This window comes from Coturnix japonica, chromosome 10, assembly GCF_001577835.2.
Source record: "Coturnix japonica isolate 7356 chromosome 10, Coturnix japonica 2.1, whole genome shotgun sequence".
Taxonomy (NCBI): domain Eukaryota; kingdom Metazoa; phylum Chordata; class Aves; order Galliformes; family Phasianidae; genus Coturnix; species Coturnix japonica.
In genome coordinates this window covers 4,170,502-4,190,712 of record NC_029525.1, presented here as the reverse complement: position 1 = coordinate 4,190,712, position 20,211 = coordinate 4,170,502, and the positions used below count along the sequence as shown (strand labels likewise).

Sequence of the window (20,211 nt, the reverse complement as noted above, 5' to 3'; positions counted from 1 at the left end):
AAAACTTTAAGAGCTAAGAGTGGGATCTTTGGGAAGTTTCCAAAGCATGATATGCACTGTTTAATCATTAGTGTAAATTACAAAGCAGGCTGAGGTTCTCAACATTCTATAAAAAAACTTCTATTAAAATTCTCTTTGAATACAGACAATTAATTCAGCTCATGATAAATTCTGTTGTTATAGAAACAATAGCAGCAAAAAGCAAATGTTAGGAGTACGTCATCCACACAAACAACTATGTATTTATGTGTAGGAAATGTTTTCCTGAACTAAGAAGTTACTCCCAGGTGCTACACAAAGTATGCATAGCTCCGCACTAAGCAGCATCTGCTCTTAAACATAATTGCACAGATACTGCTAGGAATGTTGCCCCGAGTAGCAGGGAACAGCATACCATGAGAATTCTTAGTTTCCCTGTTTCCCCATGCAAGGGGAGCCACCTGAATTGCAATCAAAGTTTTCTCCAAGCTAAATGGTGTTCAGAACAACCAAAAGCAGGTGATTAGTTGTTATCTAGCTGCCTCAGCTAACACTTGAAAAGACTAAAATGAAATCTTTTTGCTGCAGAGAATTTGCTATTATCCACACATGAGATTTGTTTGACATCATAATCAACCAAGAACAGATTCAAGATCCCCCATCTGCTGAAATCAGGAATCAATAAAATGAGAACAGGGACTATTTCAAAGAACAGCATGAGGAGATTAGGAAAAGTACTTAAACTTCCAATTAAGAGTAACTTCCTTGGGTTTGCTTGTAGTGTTATCCTACAGCTCACAACAGAAAACATCTTCTTTTTGACATGGGTCATTTCCTTACAATCTCTGCTGCCCGCATGAGGCTTCTGGTATCAAATATTAGAGCTGAGTGCTCACTGCAGTCTCCACAGGGGAAGAACTAACCTAGAGTCCTCTCCTGTCTTGTTACTTAATTTCACAAAGCTCCTTTGAACTCACCATCACATGCCTTGAAGGCATGCCGGTGTTCACTAAACAGTGCAACATACCAGGATTCTGAGATTTGGAGTAAAGAAAAGGGAAAAACGGAGGGGAAGTGGGGACTTGAAGACAGTAAAACAGTTAAATAGTTAAAATAGTTTCAGGTCCTTCCTGAAATTGTTGGAAGATAGAGCATATTGATAAAAAGCAACATCAGAGGCAACACTAGGAAATCTTCATAAACAGAAAATACTGTACCTGTTCCAGCTGTACTGAACGCCTATAAATTACTAGGCTTTTAAGTAGGGGAAATGCTGTATCATTTTTACTGTCCAAAAGCATCATTAGCTCACATTAAAGATGCAAAGCTCCATTTTGAGGAGATTTTGCCAAACAGGGTAAAAAGTATATTTTTTAGAAAAACACATATCATGTAAAACTGCAATAAAAGCTCAATATAATTTATCATAGACTAGACCCTGAGATTATAATTCATCTCACCTGATTGCACCTGTCTACAGTTGCACTAATCATCTATAATTCTGGAGTCCTTGGAAAAAAATAATTACAGCACGAGTCCTGCAACCTACTGATGAGACCATCTATCCTAGTTTACAGATGGATCTTTATTTAAGCATTCCACTTCCCTCTGCTGACTGTACTACAAGCTTCGACATTGCTTTTCTATACTGTCAGGCTTAAAGCTAGGTAAGATGAATTTCATCTGAAGTACCTTTCAAGAAAAAGGCATTCCTTTTCCTGGTTACGGATGCAGAACTCTAAAGGGTCTCTTTGAACCCACAAGATGACAAATAAATATATCACCTATAACCAGTGGCTTGGAAGGATTATTTCCAAACTGCTACTCTGTTTTTCCACTAAGTGCAATACTGACCTTCTGTTTCCATATGGCTTCTTGGGGTGCAGGCGGAAAGGTGCACGGGACTCTTCCATGTTTCATGTGATAGGGCAAAGGGAGACTGGGATCTAAAGGCACCCAAGGCACTGAGAGCATGGCAGGTACTGTAGGCAGATCACAATGAGCCTTATGTAAGTTATATGAAGCTCTTGTTGGCTTGTCAAGAGAACTCTTGTAGATTGCAACTGATGAATCTCCTGCAGCATGAGTCAACAGATAAGAGCCCTCCTGCAAACTAAAAAGATATAAATTAAAAAAAATATATATTTTTTTGTTTGTTTTGCTAATTGTTTCATTTTAACTGACAATCTGAACAGGATAGCTGGTAAGTTTTTAAATGCAGAAGCACAACATCTTTAGGGAATTACTTATCAGCCCTTGTTTTATAAAAAGACTGTGGACAAAAATGAGCAAGTTAAACTGTATTAATAAATTCTTGCTCATTTACGTTTTACATTGGCAAGGAGGTTCAACCTCTTCTGCCATGCCACCAACATCTGCCTACAATGTCATGAATGAACATAATAGTTGGCGTTATTTCATAGCAGCCCTTGTATACGGCAAAGCAGCTTGCAGACTGAAAGCCTCAGAGCAGCTAAAGAAAGAAAAATAAGGAACAAGAGAGAAGTTGCAATAGTGTGCAGACAAAGACATATGCTGTTGTAAGTAAAGTTAAGCAGAAGGGAACATATAAAGGGAATGTTGTTATTGGTAACAAAAATCAAAATTTTTAGTGTCAGCCTCCATGGTGTTACAATCTACCACTACATACTGTTAAATCAGCTCAAAAATATCCCATCTCCTCTCTTGAATTAGTGGTTCATAAAAGTCAAGTTGTTCTTTTGTACCATTCATACCAAAACTACAACCCTAAGCACATTTTTATGTGGCACTGAGTTACGCTATGCTAGACCTAACAGGATCTCTAAAACATTTCATGTATCCAAAGACACAAAAACCAACCACTGTACAAAAGAAACAGGATCACATGGGTACAGCTGGAAAGGAATGTAATGTACAAAAATGAAGCACTTACTCAGACACTTTCTTCAATATGTGATGAAGTATATTCAATGAATTCGCTGGCCTGTAAAAAAAAAAAACACAACTACAGAAGTAGTATCTTGCAAGGCTTGTTAGAATTTCTGATTAATCATTTAAAAACACCAATTAAGATACTCACTTAATCAATCCAAGCTTTTCTCTTAACGTATTTGGAGAAATCTTTTCTAGCATAATAAGTTTTGATGTAAGACCATCAATATGCCCTGAAAAACATCAATCAACACATTAAAAAAAGGAAAAAAAGAGAATATAAAGGTATAATTTGCAGACCTAAAGCATTTTAGAAGGAATACTTTTTCCTGTTTCACAGTGTAAAGCAGCAGAAAGAATCTATCAGTATGGCACAATAACTGAGAATAAGGTGTACAGCTGTTTCTACGTACAGACACTTGTGTCTGGGCTGTCTATAGATCATATATGTGCCCACGATTCCTGCAAATCTCACATCTTGAGAGCTGTCCAGCATGTGCAAATGTGCAACCTCATTTTGCTACAGCTTTACTCCTGTCAACTAGTTTGTATCTTCTTAAATTTTTTTGATGCTTAATGCTATGCTTCCTTACCATGTAGACAAGCTAACCTTTAAGACAAATTTACCTCAGAGTTGAACATACTTGTTTCTCTGTTCTGCTTTGTTATCTGAACATTTATATTATTTGGTTTTTCCAGTATTCTGTATCCTTGTCTTTTGATTTGTTTTTTTTTTTCCCCTCAAGTGAAACACAGCTTACAGTTCCGGCCTTGTTCATGGCAAATTTCTGAAGACTGTTTATCTCTGACATAGCTGAAAGCTTTCCTCTACACGCTGCTATAACAGGCACAGGCTAGACTGAGTTTTCACTTGAAAAGCAATAAAGATTATTACCATAGCCTGTACGTTAACATAGCAGAGGCACTTTATCAAGTGAGGTTCTCTCTCATGTTGAGGTTTTTGCAGAAAACTGTCCTATTTCAGCTTCCACAAGAAGAATCAGAAGGAGAACACAGTATAACAAAAAAAAAAATGACCTCAGAGGAATTTACTGCATGCTATAAATCTGCCCTTGTAGGAAGTCTAAAAGCTTCAACAGTATATTTAAAATTGCTGAACAAAAGCATTTCACATTCAAGGCTAAGCATTACTCAGCAATCCATTATGGGATGTAAGATGATCAAGTAAGATCTTACATCTTACAATGAATATGAAAGGAAACCAGTTGTCCTTGTTCACAACACCACGCACGCCTTACTTTCCCTGATAGCAATATTTTCTGTAAGACTAAACAGCTAAGTTTAATGTTCTGCATTGCTAACTATGAAGGAAGAAACCTCAAATCGTTAAAAAAATAAACCTGTGTTCTCCATTATTTGTCAGCATCTCCTCAAAATCTTCATTTCTAAACTCTTTGACAGCATAGCTGGAGAAAAACATCTATTAACTACTCATATTAGATTTATATTACTGTATCCTTTATTTAAGAAGTGACTGATCAAGACCACTTCACATTCAGTAAATTATCTATGAAGTACTTTTTTTCCAGTCTTCAAATCATCTTTAATTATAAGTCATTATTATTCCATTCAGGTGAAAGTAAACTATGCTCGGGTACTTAATGCAAACAAGCTAATTTCTGGGGTAAAGCATTCCCAGCTTTAGTCAGCAAAACCTGTCACAATTCTTTTTAACCAATTAAAACAGGTACAGATACTTTGGGAAATGTCACAGCCCTTCTGCATGCATTTTATCTTATTTGAGCAGCAATAGGACTTCAAACAACAACTGAGCAAGATGCTCTACAGAAAGACAGCACTCTGGTTTGTGTGAAGATAATACGTCTGCTTTAGAACAGATGGAGAGTCCACTTATCAAGAAATCAAAAATCCAACTGAACAGCACATCTTGCAAAGTACACAGGAGGCAATACCTTCATTTCCGTTTTCCTTTTCATTGGCTGAACTGAGACTGAGTCACTGTGAGATACTTCCCTTAGTCACACTGGAAAATTATGGGGCACTATCCAAGGTCCAAAGAACTTTTCACTCATACCTACTAGCAAAGCAATAGGTTGCTAACACAGTGATTTCAGGTTCGTTCAAGATCCAAGAACACACCTAAGCAGCATGCAAAACTTCAATTTAAAAGAGTCCACTTAAGATCTACACATTCTCAGAACTAACTGAATAAGAACAGAAGTTTTATAGGTACAGTATTAGTAATGGTAAGAGCAAAGTTTTCAAATAGTTTTTTCATACCTTCACACTTAATACTGTTGGATAAATTAAAAAAGAGCAGTAAGTCTATGGCGCTACTACTGCTGATTCAAACATCCCATTATGATAGGACGTATTTAATTTATATGACAGTATGACCCAAGAAGATGCCTGGATCATGTCTGCCTTTCAGGTTACAACAAACGTGTGATAGCCTAAGCCTTACATTTGGGTATCAGAGCAATGAAAAAGAATGAAGTATTTACCCAATTTTAAGCCATCCATAATACAGGGATATTATACAGGGATTATTATACTGCTGGGGAACTGCCACTCGCTTTTCAGGGGGGAAAAAAAAGGCTTTCAAAGAGTTGCGTAACTAAATCAGAACATTTGCAACACTGTATTTTTCAGAGCTCCCCAGAAATATAAAAGGAAAAGCAGAATCAAAGCTGTGTTCAGCTTGGACAGGAGAAGGCTCAGCAGCCTTTCAGTACCTCAAGGGGGGCTGTAAGAAGGAAAGGGGCAGACTCTAGCAGGACTAGGGGAAATGGTTTCAAGCTAAAGGAGTGGAGATTTAGACTGGGTATAAGGAAGATTTTTACAATACAGTGGTGAGGCAGTGGAACAGGTAACTCAGTGGTGGATAGCCCATCCCTTGGAGACATTCAAGGTCAGCCAGGACCGGGCTCTGAGCAGCCTGGTCTAGCTGCAGGTGTTCCTGTCCATGGCAGGGGAGTGGACTAGATGGCCCTTAAAAGTCCCTTCTAACTAAAATCATTCCATGAATCCTGAAGTAGAACATGGTAACAGTCTCCTATTAAAAGCTGTTGTAGGTACGATTTTATACAAAATTGACTGCTGCCTCCCAGACATCTGTTTCCCTACCTATATTAGAAAATACATGCTGGTACCAAAAATGCACAGTTCCCAGTTTACCTACCTGAATAAAACCCACATTCTGCCAGCACCAAAAGTTATTCACATACAGGAAATCCAACACAAATAATATCCTAAATCATTTTTTGCTTATTTCAACAGTGGTGGGAGGAGGCTTTCATACATGCTAGGAGAACTATCACAACCAGTACAAGCCCCTGCAGATTCCAGGGCTTGCTGCTGGACAAAGTGCATCCAAGAACTGAAAAACAAACAGCACTGGAATAACCAGTGTCTCAGCTTCACTACAGCTTTCCCCTTAAGCACACAGAGCTGTCAGAGTCTAGCCCACAGGAGCCTGCTTGCTTAGGGCTCCACACCCACTCCATAGCTAACAGCTGCCTGCGTGGTACAGTGGAGACTAAGGAACTTGTGAATCAGAAAGGGATGACAGCTCATGCCGGAACAAGAACTGCTCTCTCCTACAATCCTGAGAGCCTCAGTAAATGGGTGTTGGCTGTGAGCTGCGCAAACTTCTGTGCCCTAGCCATATGCTAAGTGTCCTGTTACTGATGGATGATTAGATAGACGTGCATTCTTTGAGCCTGCATGCCTTTCTAAGACAGTCAGCCCACTCTTTACAACTTCATTATTTCCTCACATTGTTCGTGATTCTGGAAAAGGTATTACCTTCTTGAAGGGGAGAAATGCTTCAGTGAAGTTTAGTACTATTGTACTTGCTTAAAAAAAAAAACAACACAAAAAAACGTTCAGAATCACACATCAAGGTAAATTAGAAAAGGAGAACTTTGTGCATAATGATTTAATAAATTTGGTTTTGTGAAGACTTTTAATCATATCTGATTTTATGTAAGCCTTACAGTTCTGTGATTAAGATACAAAGTTTGTATGCAAAAACTAGGAAAAAAAACACCTCAGCATTTCTCAAATAGTATTCTGACACGAGCTACCAAGAGCAGAAAGTGTCATTCAGTGCTAAAGTGGAAAGGTTAGGCAACCACAGGCCACAACTGCTGCCATAACAACCATAAAAACAGACAAATCTTTCTATAGCAGGAAGTGAGGCAGTCCCTGCTCCAGAACATTCACTCACTGCACAGGATTGCCCTTGTCCCACAGCAAACATCAAGCATAGTCTAAGATGCACTGTGACATACAACTTCAACAGATGGCCCTTTTAAAACTTAATTGAATGCTAGACAACTGCTATCAAAGAGGTATACGTATATTAAAAAGTCTGGTAAAATAATCTGGCCCTGTTCTTTATATGTACCATTTTCCTTCTCTCCAGAAATAGAAATAGTCGAACTTTCTTGACTTCTAAAACAGTCATTGTACAAATATGAATGTAGCATTTCTTACTGGAAGTACATTATAATTCCACGTTGAATTATAAGCATTATGGAGTGTTTTCAAAGACAAACAAGTTGTGCTTGACCCTCACCCCTGCTACAAGTTCAAAACGAAGAGATCCATATTCTCTGAGTCACATACCCAATTATTTCTTATTCACCAACTTTGGCATGTGATAACAAATTGATTTAAAATGATTTCACAAAATAGTCTATGTTTATAGTTCTCTTTTCATCAAGAAATATTCTTGCTGCTCTACAGTACAATAGTCTGTGTCGTATTTGACTCATTAAAAAAACAACAACCCAAAGAACTGAAGTCATAGAGATCACTGATTTATGAGAACTAAATTTGGGCCAGAGATGCATTCTTCTTTGAAAAGCAAATACATGCAGCTCTTGCAAACAAACATTACTGGACGTTATCCAGTGAAAACCAAAATTTCCTCATTCACCACCCAAGAGAAATTTTAGAAAAAGAACTTGATTAAGATAAAGGTGAAAATCAAAGCTAGAAAATTTAATAAGGATGTATGGAATATACCTGTCATAAACACCCTTCTCTTCTGTTATTTCATGAAGGTTTAGACATTCACATTTCATACAAGCAAGCAAAAATCAACACATAAACTTACCAATATAAAATATACATTCAGAATGAAGCAAACTCTCTGTCCACAGCTGACATACTTCACTTTCTGTAAGAGCTTCGACACCGTAATAGGCTTGGTATTCCAGTTTAGGCAATAGGAATATTGGAATAAGCTACAAAAGCAAACGTACAAGCAAAATCAGCGCTATGTGCAAAAATGATTGTTGCAATCGAGCTACACTTTGACACCTATAATCATTATCTTCCACTATAACTGCAGCAACAAAGATGTAATGGCTCATGCCCTACGAAACACACACGAGCTTAAGGCTATGGAGACACCGCATAAAAGAAGGCTAAAACAGAGAGGCTGAAATAAAACAAGAAAAGTCTAGGCAAGCTTTTACAAAAAATTGAACTGATACTAAGCCATTACTCATGAAACTGTTATTTTGACATTCCCACTTCTATGCTCTACTGCCCTCTGCAGGAATTTAAGAAAAAGATATGTAATTATGACTGATTTGCTCATTAGAAGTCCACTTTTTATTCACATCAAGCAAAGCTAAGATAATTCTTCCAAACAAGACTGTGAGCATATAATTTTGACAAGTAAAAAGTTGCTAAGATCTAGTTCTATTTCAATGAAGTATAAACACCTTACAAGCTGTTTACCTGTCCATCATAATTCTGGTTTGTCACACGATTATGTAGACTCCTGACAAAACGGTGACTTACTGAGGACTCCAGAATAAGCTTTCCCTTTCCTTTTATAACACAACTCTGGATTTCATTTGTGCTTACTTACAGCATTTTAGCCCTTAAGATAAACAGTTTGCTAAGATGTATCCCACAGAGTCTTTTCAAACATGTAAGAAGATGCTCTTACGATTCCAAGCAATCTCAAAGCGCTTGGAAAAAGTTTCTACATTAACTTTTAAAAACAGTTCAAAGAGGCATTATACATGAATAGAATTACTCATGAATATTATTGAAATGTAGCTGTAGCGTTTAGTATCTGTCCTAATCAAGTAGGTTTAAAAAAAAAAAAAGGAGCCAATTCTGTACCTTTTGAGCTTTCTTCTTTTTATTGTAACGAGGCAATGATCTCACTTTCTGCACATTGCAACGCACAAGTAACAACAGGTCATCCAAACTGAACAGCTTATACACAAGGTTGCCATCCTGAGGTGCTTTATACTCTCCAGGATCTTCCACAATCATCTGAAGTTCATCTGGCAACTTTCCTACAGAAAATAAAACCAAAAACGTCAGCTTGGGCATTCTTCACCTTGAGGCTAATCAAGCTTTTTTTGCCTCCTCTCTCACAGTAGTTCATTTTTTAAAAGCCGTTCTGTTTGATAGTAGTTTGAGGTGAAAAGCTCGCTCATTAGGTACAGTAAAGGTACAGTAAATCACTCGTTGAGGTGTTTGTTCTTAAAAACCTAATTTCAGAAAATGCCTACAATGGCTTTCAGCTTTCAACTGACAAGAAGCAATTTTTGTAGACCTTCTCACAAACTTTTTGAACATTGAAACTTCAATGGAAAAGTAACTAATCTCAGTACCAAACGACTCCTCCTTTCTCAGAAGCTCTGCTGTTTCTATAATTTAAATTAACATTTCTTATTCGCCTCTGTGGACAAACAGCTCCACCAATTCTCTCTTATTTGTGCAACATCGTACCTCTCAGAAAATATTTTCTGGGAAAAAAAGTCATATCTGAATCAATGTAACAGAGGTACAGAGATACTACTAGATCTTCTTCAGGCAAGATAATTAAAATGCTGATATTTTTTAAGTTTTTCTCCATAGACAACAAACAGTGCTACTCACTCCTTGGCACTCCCTGAAAAAGGCACGTCCAGGTATTCCGAGACGAGCCATGAGGATTTGGGGCAGGGCCCAGCCCAGGTGCTGTGTGGGAGATCACCGGTGGTTTTGAAGATTGAGGCACGTGAGTTTGCACAGCATCAGCATTATCACAGCTCACTGCTGGCTGCTCACGAGCTTTCTGGGTAGGTGACTTGAGGAGCTCCGTTTGCATTTTCAATATCCGTCCAACGGGATCAAATTCTTTGGACAACCTTCTCGGAGGCTTTTTGGAGGCACTTTTCCCCTGATGCACAATTTCTGAGCAATCAGCCACGCTTGTTGATGGAGTTGGGGTGGGGGAAGGTGACTTGGAAGTCTGGACCAAGGTCTGAGAAACACCATCTGGAACAGTTTTTTTGCATTCAGTATTTTTATGTTCTGTGTCAATTATTAAACGATCTTCATCAGTGTCACTACTGCATGAAGGAGCAAACGTCTCATCTTTCTGTACGGCGTGAGAGTCATTTTTGAAACTTACAGCAGGATATGAAGTATTTGTTTCATCGTCTGATACTTTTTTGGTCATGACATCCTGTGATTTGTTCGATTCTATCTTCTCAGAATGAAAGTTTTTATGAGCTAAATTTCCTTCAGGGCTGAAGCCTACACTGCCACATGATGGAAGCTGCGTTCTGGAATACGCTGAAAATCCCTGCTCAGAAAGAGGAGTTTTTCTCTCTTGAGCTTCACTGTTTATGTTAGATGTCAGTTTTTTTTCTGTTTGTAGGTCACATGACAAACCTTTATCAGTGTTACTAACTGAACAAGTATTTTCTGCTTTAGAAGTCCTTGAGAGTTTGACAGTTGCTCCAAAAGTTTCCAGTTCTGTAAAATCATCATCAAAATCCATCCCTGCATCATCAGCAAGTGGAATCTTCCTATACTGGTACGTATCAGAAGACACCTTAACAGAAGGAGAAAAATAAATAAATACTATACAATCAAACAAGCCAAGAAATAGAACATATTAATCGCAAATGAGATACTACTATACTGAAAACCTGAATCCAAATTAGCACCGTGGAGTGAGAGGGGCAGTTAATGAACCAACTGCTGCGTTTCATGTGAAATGTTCTTAAACTGTAGGTATTAAAAGTCCATTCAAAACAGAAATAAAAGTCCATAAAACTTGTCCCACCTAAATAAACCAGTTAAAACATATTTTATGAAATCACATTAAAGCTGAGTTGAAGATAAAACAGAAGCACATAGAGGAACTGGACAGACAGCCTCACAGACAGGGCCTGAAGTTCAGTAGTTAAAAAAAAAAACAAAACAAAACCAAAACTATAATCAGGAAACCTAAATTTTCTTTCATTATCACGAGTTACTTAAAACACAGGTTTTGTTTCTTTCCCCCTCCAAAAAAAGAAATGAAGCTACATACATCCCACTGTAACGGATTGTCCTCTTCTGGTTTGTCCATCACAACATCGGAAATTGAAACGTAAGACTTTTTAGTTGCTAGGAAGTCCACTGGAATCTCATGGAATATTTGGTTCCTCTCTCTTATTGTCATTTCCTTTTTCAGAAGCGGTGAGTCAATGAAAACCACTTTAGCTGCTTTGTCATCTTCTCAAGAAAGGAAATGCATATTAAATGAAAGAAAAAAGTATCACTTTAGAATTTACACCATAAATCTTTCAACTTCCAAATACATTACATTCCATTCCACATTTGCAAACAGATGAAAACCGATGCTCTCATTCACTATCAACAGAGTATTATGTCCAGCTGGTTTGAATTATTGTGATCCCAAAGCACCAACGCACAACACATTAACAGTCCATCACATTTTAAATGTAATACTACATAGGGAATTCCTAAAGAACTAAGGATTCAACATTTCTCTCATGGCATTATAAAAATAAAACACATTTCCAAGATTTTCTTCTTCCGCTGTTTTGCTCACATGAACCTGAGTAAATTTAGGCTGGGGATTGATGTTTGTTTTTAAAGATTCATTACCCGAAAGTGATGGCTGCAGTTTATATTTTTTTCTAATCACTCACTAAGTTAGGGCACTTTTGCCTCCCTCTCTGTTGTTTACAACTTAAACATGAATCATAATTAAATTCATAGAAAAAACACAGCAACATTCTGGCCTACTTAATACAGAAATCAATGGCACGCTGTGAACAGGTGGGCCACACCGTGTCTGTAATAGAAAAACCTGAGAATGAAAAAAATATTAATGCAAGAGGTGGGTTAAAGCTAAGGATGGAGACAAGATAGATCTTTATATAACACTATAGTGCTAACAAACTTCAAGTGACTCTTCAGCTGTTAACTTTGAATAAAAACTATCAAGCTGACAAGAAAGGAGCCAAGCACAGCATTATACAAAGCAGAGAACGCAGAGAAAGATCAGAATTTCTAAGACTTGCAGATATTTTTCAACTACTATCCAAAAGCTTGCCATACAGATCTGTGTGTGATGCATACAACTTCAACATTTCAAGACAGCTTCCACTGTAATTCAATGAGTTAAGAAAAGAATGGATAATGAGAGGGGAAATCTATACGCAAATTACTGACGGGATAGAATTCAGATGAGTTAATCAATTTACTCAAAACATTTTTTTCTTCTAATTAGGAAAAAGGCTGTACTCCATGAACATTCATTTAACAATGATGAAAATTGGTTCTTTTGATTTCAGAACTCACATGCAGTTATTTTCTTCCCGAGGAGTTCACCGTTTGAGAAAGCAAAAAGGACATTTAACTGACTTTCCTCTTTTCCAAGTGGAAAATAACTGAGCATCTCCAAACTCAATGTTAATGGCAGTATCTCTAGAGGCTGTTACTATTCTCAGTAACAAGGTAGGACAAGGTGCAGAGAACTAAGAAATGACCTTGCTATTAGCTTTCCTCCTTGAGAACAGAAGGAATATTATACCAGCCGATTCTTCAACTTCATTTTTGTGATAAATGAAATTAAAATCAACACATTTCTTGGAAAAAAAAACAAACAACAAACAAAGGCCTTGGACTTATTACCAGATTATATCTGAAAATCACTTATTTCAGATTCCTGTCCTTTATAACGTGTAAACTAAAACTGTCAGATTTGATTATTTTGTTTGATTATTTAAATTAAAAACCACAGAAGTACTTGAGAAACTCATTCCTGCATTCTAGGGGGCACCTTCTTCAAAAAGGCTAAGAATACGAACTTATAATTACAGTTATGATTTTAACTAACCTTAGGGTTTTTTTTCCCTTTTAAATCAAATCAAAGGAAAACTATTTTACTGTGAACTAACCTAGACTATTTTCTCCTTTCCCTCCGTTGATTTTGCATGATTTACTATTTTTTGTCCTTCTGCAGATAAAAAGGGATTATGAAATCATATAAAAAACTTCTTGGACGAAAATATAGTTTTTATAGCAAAAATATACTATACCTGCAGTAGGGATCATCTTAATACAAACTGGAATTTCCCACTGTTCCTTGTAGTTTAGTCCATGGTTATTCAGTAATGTAAATAATGACTGATTGCTTAGAACAACTTGAGGAGAGTATTTCAAAGCAAGCTTTTCCGCATTTGAATCTGAACTGATATCCTAAACAACAAAGAAGTTGGATTTTTAAAGGTTTTCAAGTAAGACATGCAATATAAATTTGTAAACAAACCAACAAACACGAATTAGCTCCAATGCTGCAGATACACAACTTCCACCGCCGTGCCAGGCTTCAAAATCAAAGTAAAAAGCCTTACAGACTTAGCTGAATCATACAGCTCTATCTTGTAGCACAAGAAAACATATCTTGCCTCCTATCTTTCTATCAGTTCCTAATAAATTGAATTGAATTGGTAGGTCAAACAGGAACAAGGGGGTAGTGACACATGGGAGTGCAATGCAATAGAAAAAAGCAACATATTCACTCACACGCCTATCACAGATACTCTTAAAAGTTAAGTAATAGCACTATGGAGCAGCCTAACATTAAAGTATGAATAAGACAGCACAGCTGTTTCAATACAGATTGCCTCTAAAAAATGTTAAAGCAAATATAAAATCAGGAAGCAAACAAATTCTGAATTGAAACAGCATAAAGATAAAAAAAATTATGAGTACAGGTTTCCAGGAAGAAGATGGTTGGGCAGATGTTCATTGTACATTAGGTGGGAGAACAGCAAGAACCAAGGAGATACTGGATGCTTGGGAACATTAAGGGCCATGAAAGGTAAGTAAGATAATCTAGCAGTGCTCTTTCTTAGTTCACCTGAGGCAATGTGAGAAATAATACATACATTGCTCTGAAAGTAATGCCCCCTATTTATTTCCATGAAAACTACACAGACATAAACAGCATAATAATACCATGTGATAAAGCAAATACTGTTACAAATACACTCTCTTTCAACATAACGACCACCACTAGCTATGCATTTTTGCCAGCCACAGAGAATTGCCAGCAAGTTGTACTCCAGGCATGGCTGTCTGGAACACAGTTCACCTTTCATGTTGCTGTTGCCACAGCAGAAACACACCACCTACTGCCTCATTGTGCTCACATCCACATCCCCCCAGTTCATATATAGAATTCATATATATAATTCAATTCTGTACCTTTGCTTAACATGCACTTCCACGTCAGATACCGTCCTGTCAGACTGTCCCTGTGCTGCCAATTGTCACACAGCAACAAAATGTAACAGAATGTTGGCAGGAAGGTTCAGCCTCTACTGCCATACCACCAATATCCACTTCTGACATTGTGGGTCAACATAATAAAATAGGAGGCACTACTCTTGGAGCAGATCTCATATTTTACAGGTCTAATGCCTTTTGCAGTATATTATTCTCCTGTGCCACCTCTACTGCTTTCTTAAACTTCTTTGAAGTCATAGTGTCTCTGTTGGCAAGTTGGCTGCTGACATGTGAACAAACTCCTGAAGTAAGTGCACAGCAAACTACCTGAAATATACAGCCAAAAAACAAGTTCTACAGAATGAACTAAACAAATTAATTCTCTCATCAGCAAAACTGGGTATTTAACAGTGAGGCAGAATGGAAACTAAAAACTGTTCAACTCAGGCATGCAATTTATATTGTTTAGCAAAAGAAACAGTCAGATAAAGGACAACTAACTCACTTGTCAGAAAACTAAATAGCCTAAATTATTTCTCGACCATGAGGCACCAGCGTAACAATGCGACAAACCAGTTCTGGAAGAAGGCAGCATGGCTGCTATTCATTAAATACTACTCAAGTAACGTTACAGCATGTATCACTACGCTACAAGATGTGTAAGATTAAGATGAAAATGATGAAATAATGCTGCCGCAGAAATGAAATGGTTCTTATCTCCAACATGTGCCATAAAAATGACAGTAAAAATGTTACTTACATTGTGCATAATAGAAGCCTTTTTTTCTGGAGTTATAATAGATGTAACGGTTTTATAATCTGTGCAGAGCTGAACAGGCACGGCAGGGAATGCCATTCTAGCAAATCTTGCTGTACCCTTGAAGAAAATCAAGCAGGACCAGGAAATAATCTTAAATGACATCATCACAACACAATATTCCACTTTTTGTGATGAAAGTTATTACGAATTTACACAGGCACATAAACTAAAGCATTTTCTCCATGAATTATAACCCTCTAACCCAAGAACTGAATAATACTTATAAAAATTAAATCTCAGCACAATATGACCTGCGTATAGTTCTGTCTATTTGAGAATAACACTAGAAGAATATGTATACACAGGATATTACCATTACAAGAAGATTTTTTTCCAGCTTGAAGGTCAATTGCGTGTTAAATTTTCCTCCCATGATGCTCATGATCTCATGTAACGTGTAAAACTCGGGATACTTTTCCACATGTCCAATACAAGCCCTGAATAATTCCTAACAGAAACAAGAAAAACCATTTGCATAGTTTGTAAGAACTTGAATATCTTTACTTTCTGCAACTGCAATTGTTACATTTGCATATACTTCCTGTAGAGAAAACAGAAACATGTGGCAGATTACAGCCAACATAACTGTTCAACCGTATAACCCCATGACAACCTCACAATCATTGGTATCAGAACTGAAACACATTCTGAATTCCCACCAGCCCTTCACAGCAAGACTAACAATACATGCATACAGGCTTAAATTAGTTACAAAAAATAAAACCAAAAAGCAAACAAACAAAAAAACCTCCCACCAAATTCAGGACTCTGAATTGTGCAAGAAAAGTTCATTATTTTTGTTGCTGTTGTATAATTTTTCCTTGTTTTTATAGGGAAAAGTATTTCTTTGTTTTACTCACTATCTAATTTATACCAGCCTGGGTAAAAGTTGTAAATGTAAAGACATAGGAAGATTTAATATGTATTTCCAACTTGCTTTCATGTCAGAAAGCATTTCCATTGTAGCCTGCAGTAGGAAGTGATTCAGCGCTTACTAGGAGAGGCAGGAATTACAGCAAAAAGTATTTCACTAAAACACTTGAAGTAAAGCATAACACTGCATAAAAAATAATAAATCAACAGCAAGCCAACCCAGTAATGTGAAAGTTGATCAAACATGTATTCTGGAATTCCTTTCCCAAAACACATTAAACAAAGATAAATAAGTTACATTTGTGTTCAATTGTACAATTATCAAACTGGTGATTTAACACAGCGTGAACTTCCAGATGGCTGCAATTAAAGCCTGATTAACCTCTGATTAAAGTGACTTTGCAACATGCTTCATGTTTTGTCCAATATATGCTCCAGTAGCATACATTTAGTAGCAACTTGTCAGTATAAATGTACACTTAAATTGTGTTTCTTCCTTCACAAATATAACACCTCATACACTTTAATGCTGACTATCTTACTACAGTATTGAATTCAACAGCCTCACTTGTATCTCATGTTACTGCCCAAACTGCAGGCCAGGCCATGCTGGAGAGCATCAATGGAACAGCAGCCTTTCATGTCTCACCCCCGCTTCAAACCAGCAGCTCTGGGAACATTGATCCCATGAGCAGTGTGCATGCACCTTAATCACAATAGCATTGTTTAAAAGCAGAATTAACACAGCATTGATAATTACCTCAGTATAAAGTAGTGCATCCTCAGAAATGCTATCGTAATCTTGAGCGCAGCTTTTTGCAGCATTTTGGGCAAATTTCATAAATTCTGCAACTTCATTGTTTACTATTTCTTTCATTTTCTGGGGGGAGAAAAAAATAACACCTCGTTTTTAAGACACAATGAAATCCTACAGACCAGGTATATAAACAGCAACATTTCCAGAGATGTAGCACAGGTGATGGATATGAGGAAGGGCACAGCTTCCACTTGCCGATCAACCTAGCAAGTTTTCCTAAGCATTTAGTTTCACTTAAGTAAAAAAGAAACTTTGCAACATCAGGCCTGCATCCTCTAAAAACAAAGCAGGCTTCTTTCATCCATGCATAGGTTGTTTAAAAAAAAAGAGTTGGAGAACACTGTTGGAGCAAGTTTACGTGCTAGAGTGACTTGGGAAGCATTACACTGTCAGCAACAGCAATGCAGTAAGTGTTCATCTGCCTAGAAAAGACACTCCCAGTGATACAGCATAAAAGAAAGGAACTGGCATTAACAGTGATGCACCAAGCACCAAATATTACAGTTCAAAAACATATACCATGTAAGGGACTCGGCTAAAATAATACAACTAACCTGAGCATTTTTACTCCAGTAAGTCCAAACATGGCAACCACCTTAAGGTCAACACGCAGGTTTTGTCCCATGCTGCTGAAGAAAGTTCTCAATACAGGGTGTTGACAACTGCATCAAAATGTATATATCTCCTCACATTATAGAAAGCTGCAACACGCCATTATGAAATGCCAAAAAAATCACACTAAGGCCAAATCTTTCTTCTCATGGAAAAAGGGTTTTTTAAAAATACAGAACCAACCAAACCACACCATCAAATAGCTCTACTTAATGTCAGCTCGTTAGTACATGCCTGGTACCTTTATTGTTATTCATAATATCATGTTAAAAGGAGGTTCTGACTAACAGAATTTGAAATATTTCTTCTATATTTTTGTTTGCTCTTCAAAGGTAAAAAAAAATAAAATTGCACAACTCTCCTCTGTGATGTTCATATGTGTATATACACACATTTACCACTTACCAGATAGGTGAGTAATTCTCTTTGACTTGCTGCACTGAGAGGAAAATTATTTGGTGTTTTTGAGAACTTGGTCATCAGATATAAATATGTTTTCTGCTCCTTCTCAGTCAGACAGGAGGTAAATGGATAGGGAAGTCGAGGTTCTGGAAAAGGATCATCGTCGATTGTGGCTTTAGCCTCCACCTCAACCGCGTTTTTAGCCTGTATGTTACCAGTCTGTTTGTTTTCTGAAGTATTTGCCGATGTCTCCACACCTTTCTTTGCCAATCTGAAAGAAAAGTAACAAGTGAAAGAACTCAGTCGCTTTTACCTAGAAAAGAATATCTGCCAGAACTATGTAATAAAGGCAGTCGCTCAACTGTACGTTTCAAATTCAGCAAAATGCATCGTACCACTCCAATCTGCAGCCTGCACTCTAAGGATTTCCTTATTCTGAAACTTCACGTGGGCCAAACTTAGAGCTTTGCCAATGATTTCAATTAAAAACAAAAATAAATGTACATTTTTATTTACATAATGGATATTGAGGCAAAAAGGTACATTCAGAACTGATGAGTGCTCTGGAAAAATGCATCAACAGTGGAAAGGTACAGTCTCAACATTTCCTCATTAGCTGATGGTTGGTATTCAGAAACAATTTGCACTCAGGAAGGTCTATCTTATGAGTAAAAGTTATGATAATAAAGGAGAAAAACTAACTACAAAAAAGCTTTCCTTTTCCTTTAAAAGAAGTAAAAGAAAAGTACTTCATTTTAATGACAGGAATCCTAAATTTCAGTGAAATTGTATCCCAAGAATGGGGTACACAAGTTTCATTTTCATTTCTGAACACTGATGGAATCAGCGGCTAGAAATGACATTGTGCTGAAGTAAGAAACAATAACAGCCTGAACGGAAACAAAGAAGTAACATCAAAAAGCTGGTTCTTATAATGACTCTGGTAGTTGAAGGCCATCTCTACCCCAATCGAACACAAGTGTTTTTAAGAAACAAAGTATTAAAGGTAAACAAAATGAACATTCACTGTGGATCCTGGAAAAAACATATTTTTAAAATACAATTTCAGCAGGAGAAAACATCTCAAGTGTTATTCAGACCCAACAGTATCACATTTACAGTTCTTAATAATACTTCACAGCTGTCTCTCTGAATATGAGAATATGTCCATCCCTGTGGCACAAACTGGCAAATTTAATTAAGCTGCAGCAGGGACAAGATGCTGACTCAGATACGCCAATGTTAGAATGTCAAGAAATGCTAGCAGCTTAAATTGGCTGTATTCAGCACCAAATGAAATGGCAGCACATCAAGATCATTTCAGTATGCAGGGCTGTCACAGTCTTCATTGGGGTGCAAACAAAAATAATCTGACAGAGCTTTTCCGTCCACATTTGCAGCAATATACTTTATTTGAGCTGACGGCTTAATTTTTCCCCCTTCATTTTAGCAGCGACCTGCCTTCACAGCTTCTATGGTGAGTGAACATACACGTTAGTAAATATTTATCACAAATCTCAATATACAAATTGACACGCTTTCTCCAGCTCTTATGTCCATGTTCATACCAACAGGTTACATTTCTCTTCTTCATGATGGCCATCCAACCCAACCCACTGATATCCTTATGTTTTTGGTTGCAACCTCTTTCTGGCTCTAAACTCACTTCTGTCCTACAGAACTGAATATAATCTCACTGCTAAGAATAGCCATGCCTACACCAGAAACCCTAACCAACTTAAAGAAGACCTAAAATAACAATAATTAAGGAAAAAAACACACAGAAATAGCCTAAATACCATAAAATATTCCAACTGTTGAAATCTTGCAGTGTGAGCCCAGTGCTTTTCACTATGCCAAACAAACGTTGATTCTATTTCCCCAATCTCAAATAAAAGCCATCAGAAACGTGCAGGAGCACTATCTATGCCAAAACAATTTGTGTGCACAGCACTTCAGTTTCTAATTGCTCACCTAACACTCAATCCAATTCCTTGAATAATCATGATGATAAGTGCATCTCCAGGGCAGTTATTCTATGTACTCTATGTAAATAGTGTTGGCTAACTCCAAAAGATACAAATAAGAAGGATTTCTGCATATAGTATCACCAGCCTGCTACAAAGTGAGACCACAAGCAGCAGTAGATAAACTTTTAGAGACTGAGATTTGGTTCACCAACTACAGAACCTTTGTCAGGACTGAGCGCTTCATACCTTTCTAGTCTGTAAAAGAAAGCAAAAAAACCCATAACTAA

At 37.2% G+C, this 20,211-nt stretch overlaps 1 protein-coding gene across 2 annotated transcripts in view; it reads right to left on the bottom strand.

Moving 5' to 3' along the window:
• ICE2 (interactor of little elongation complex ELL subunit 2) overlaps positions 1–20,211 on the bottom strand; it is a 31,571-nt gene that overhangs the window by 10,055 nt on the left and 1,305 nt on the right. For both annotated transcript variants that reach the window (XM_015872506.1, XM_015872507.2), the window contains exons 3-15: positions 20,171–20,179; positions 17,958–18,225; positions 16,884–17,003; positions 15,564–15,698; positions 15,191–15,307; positions 13,239–13,398; positions 11,219–11,403; positions 9,793–10,735; positions 9,025–9,203; positions 8,000–8,129; positions 3,041–3,125; positions 2,894–2,944; positions 1,834–2,092 (exon numbers count right to left, since the gene is read on the bottom strand). In XM_015872506.1, coding sequence (XP_015727992.1) covers positions 1,834–2,092; positions 2,894–2,944; positions 3,041–3,125; positions 8,000–8,129; positions 9,025–9,203; positions 9,793–10,735; positions 11,219–11,403; positions 13,239–13,398; positions 15,191–15,307; positions 15,564–15,698; positions 16,884–17,003; positions 17,958–18,225; positions 20,171–20,179 — 2,641 coding nt within the window. The remainder of the gene's footprint in view (positions 1–1,833; positions 2,093–2,893; positions 2,945–3,040; positions 3,126–7,999; positions 8,130–9,024; positions 9,204–9,792; positions 10,736–11,218; positions 11,404–13,238; positions 13,399–15,190; positions 15,308–15,563; positions 15,699–16,883; positions 17,004–17,957; positions 18,226–20,170; positions 20,180–20,211) is intronic.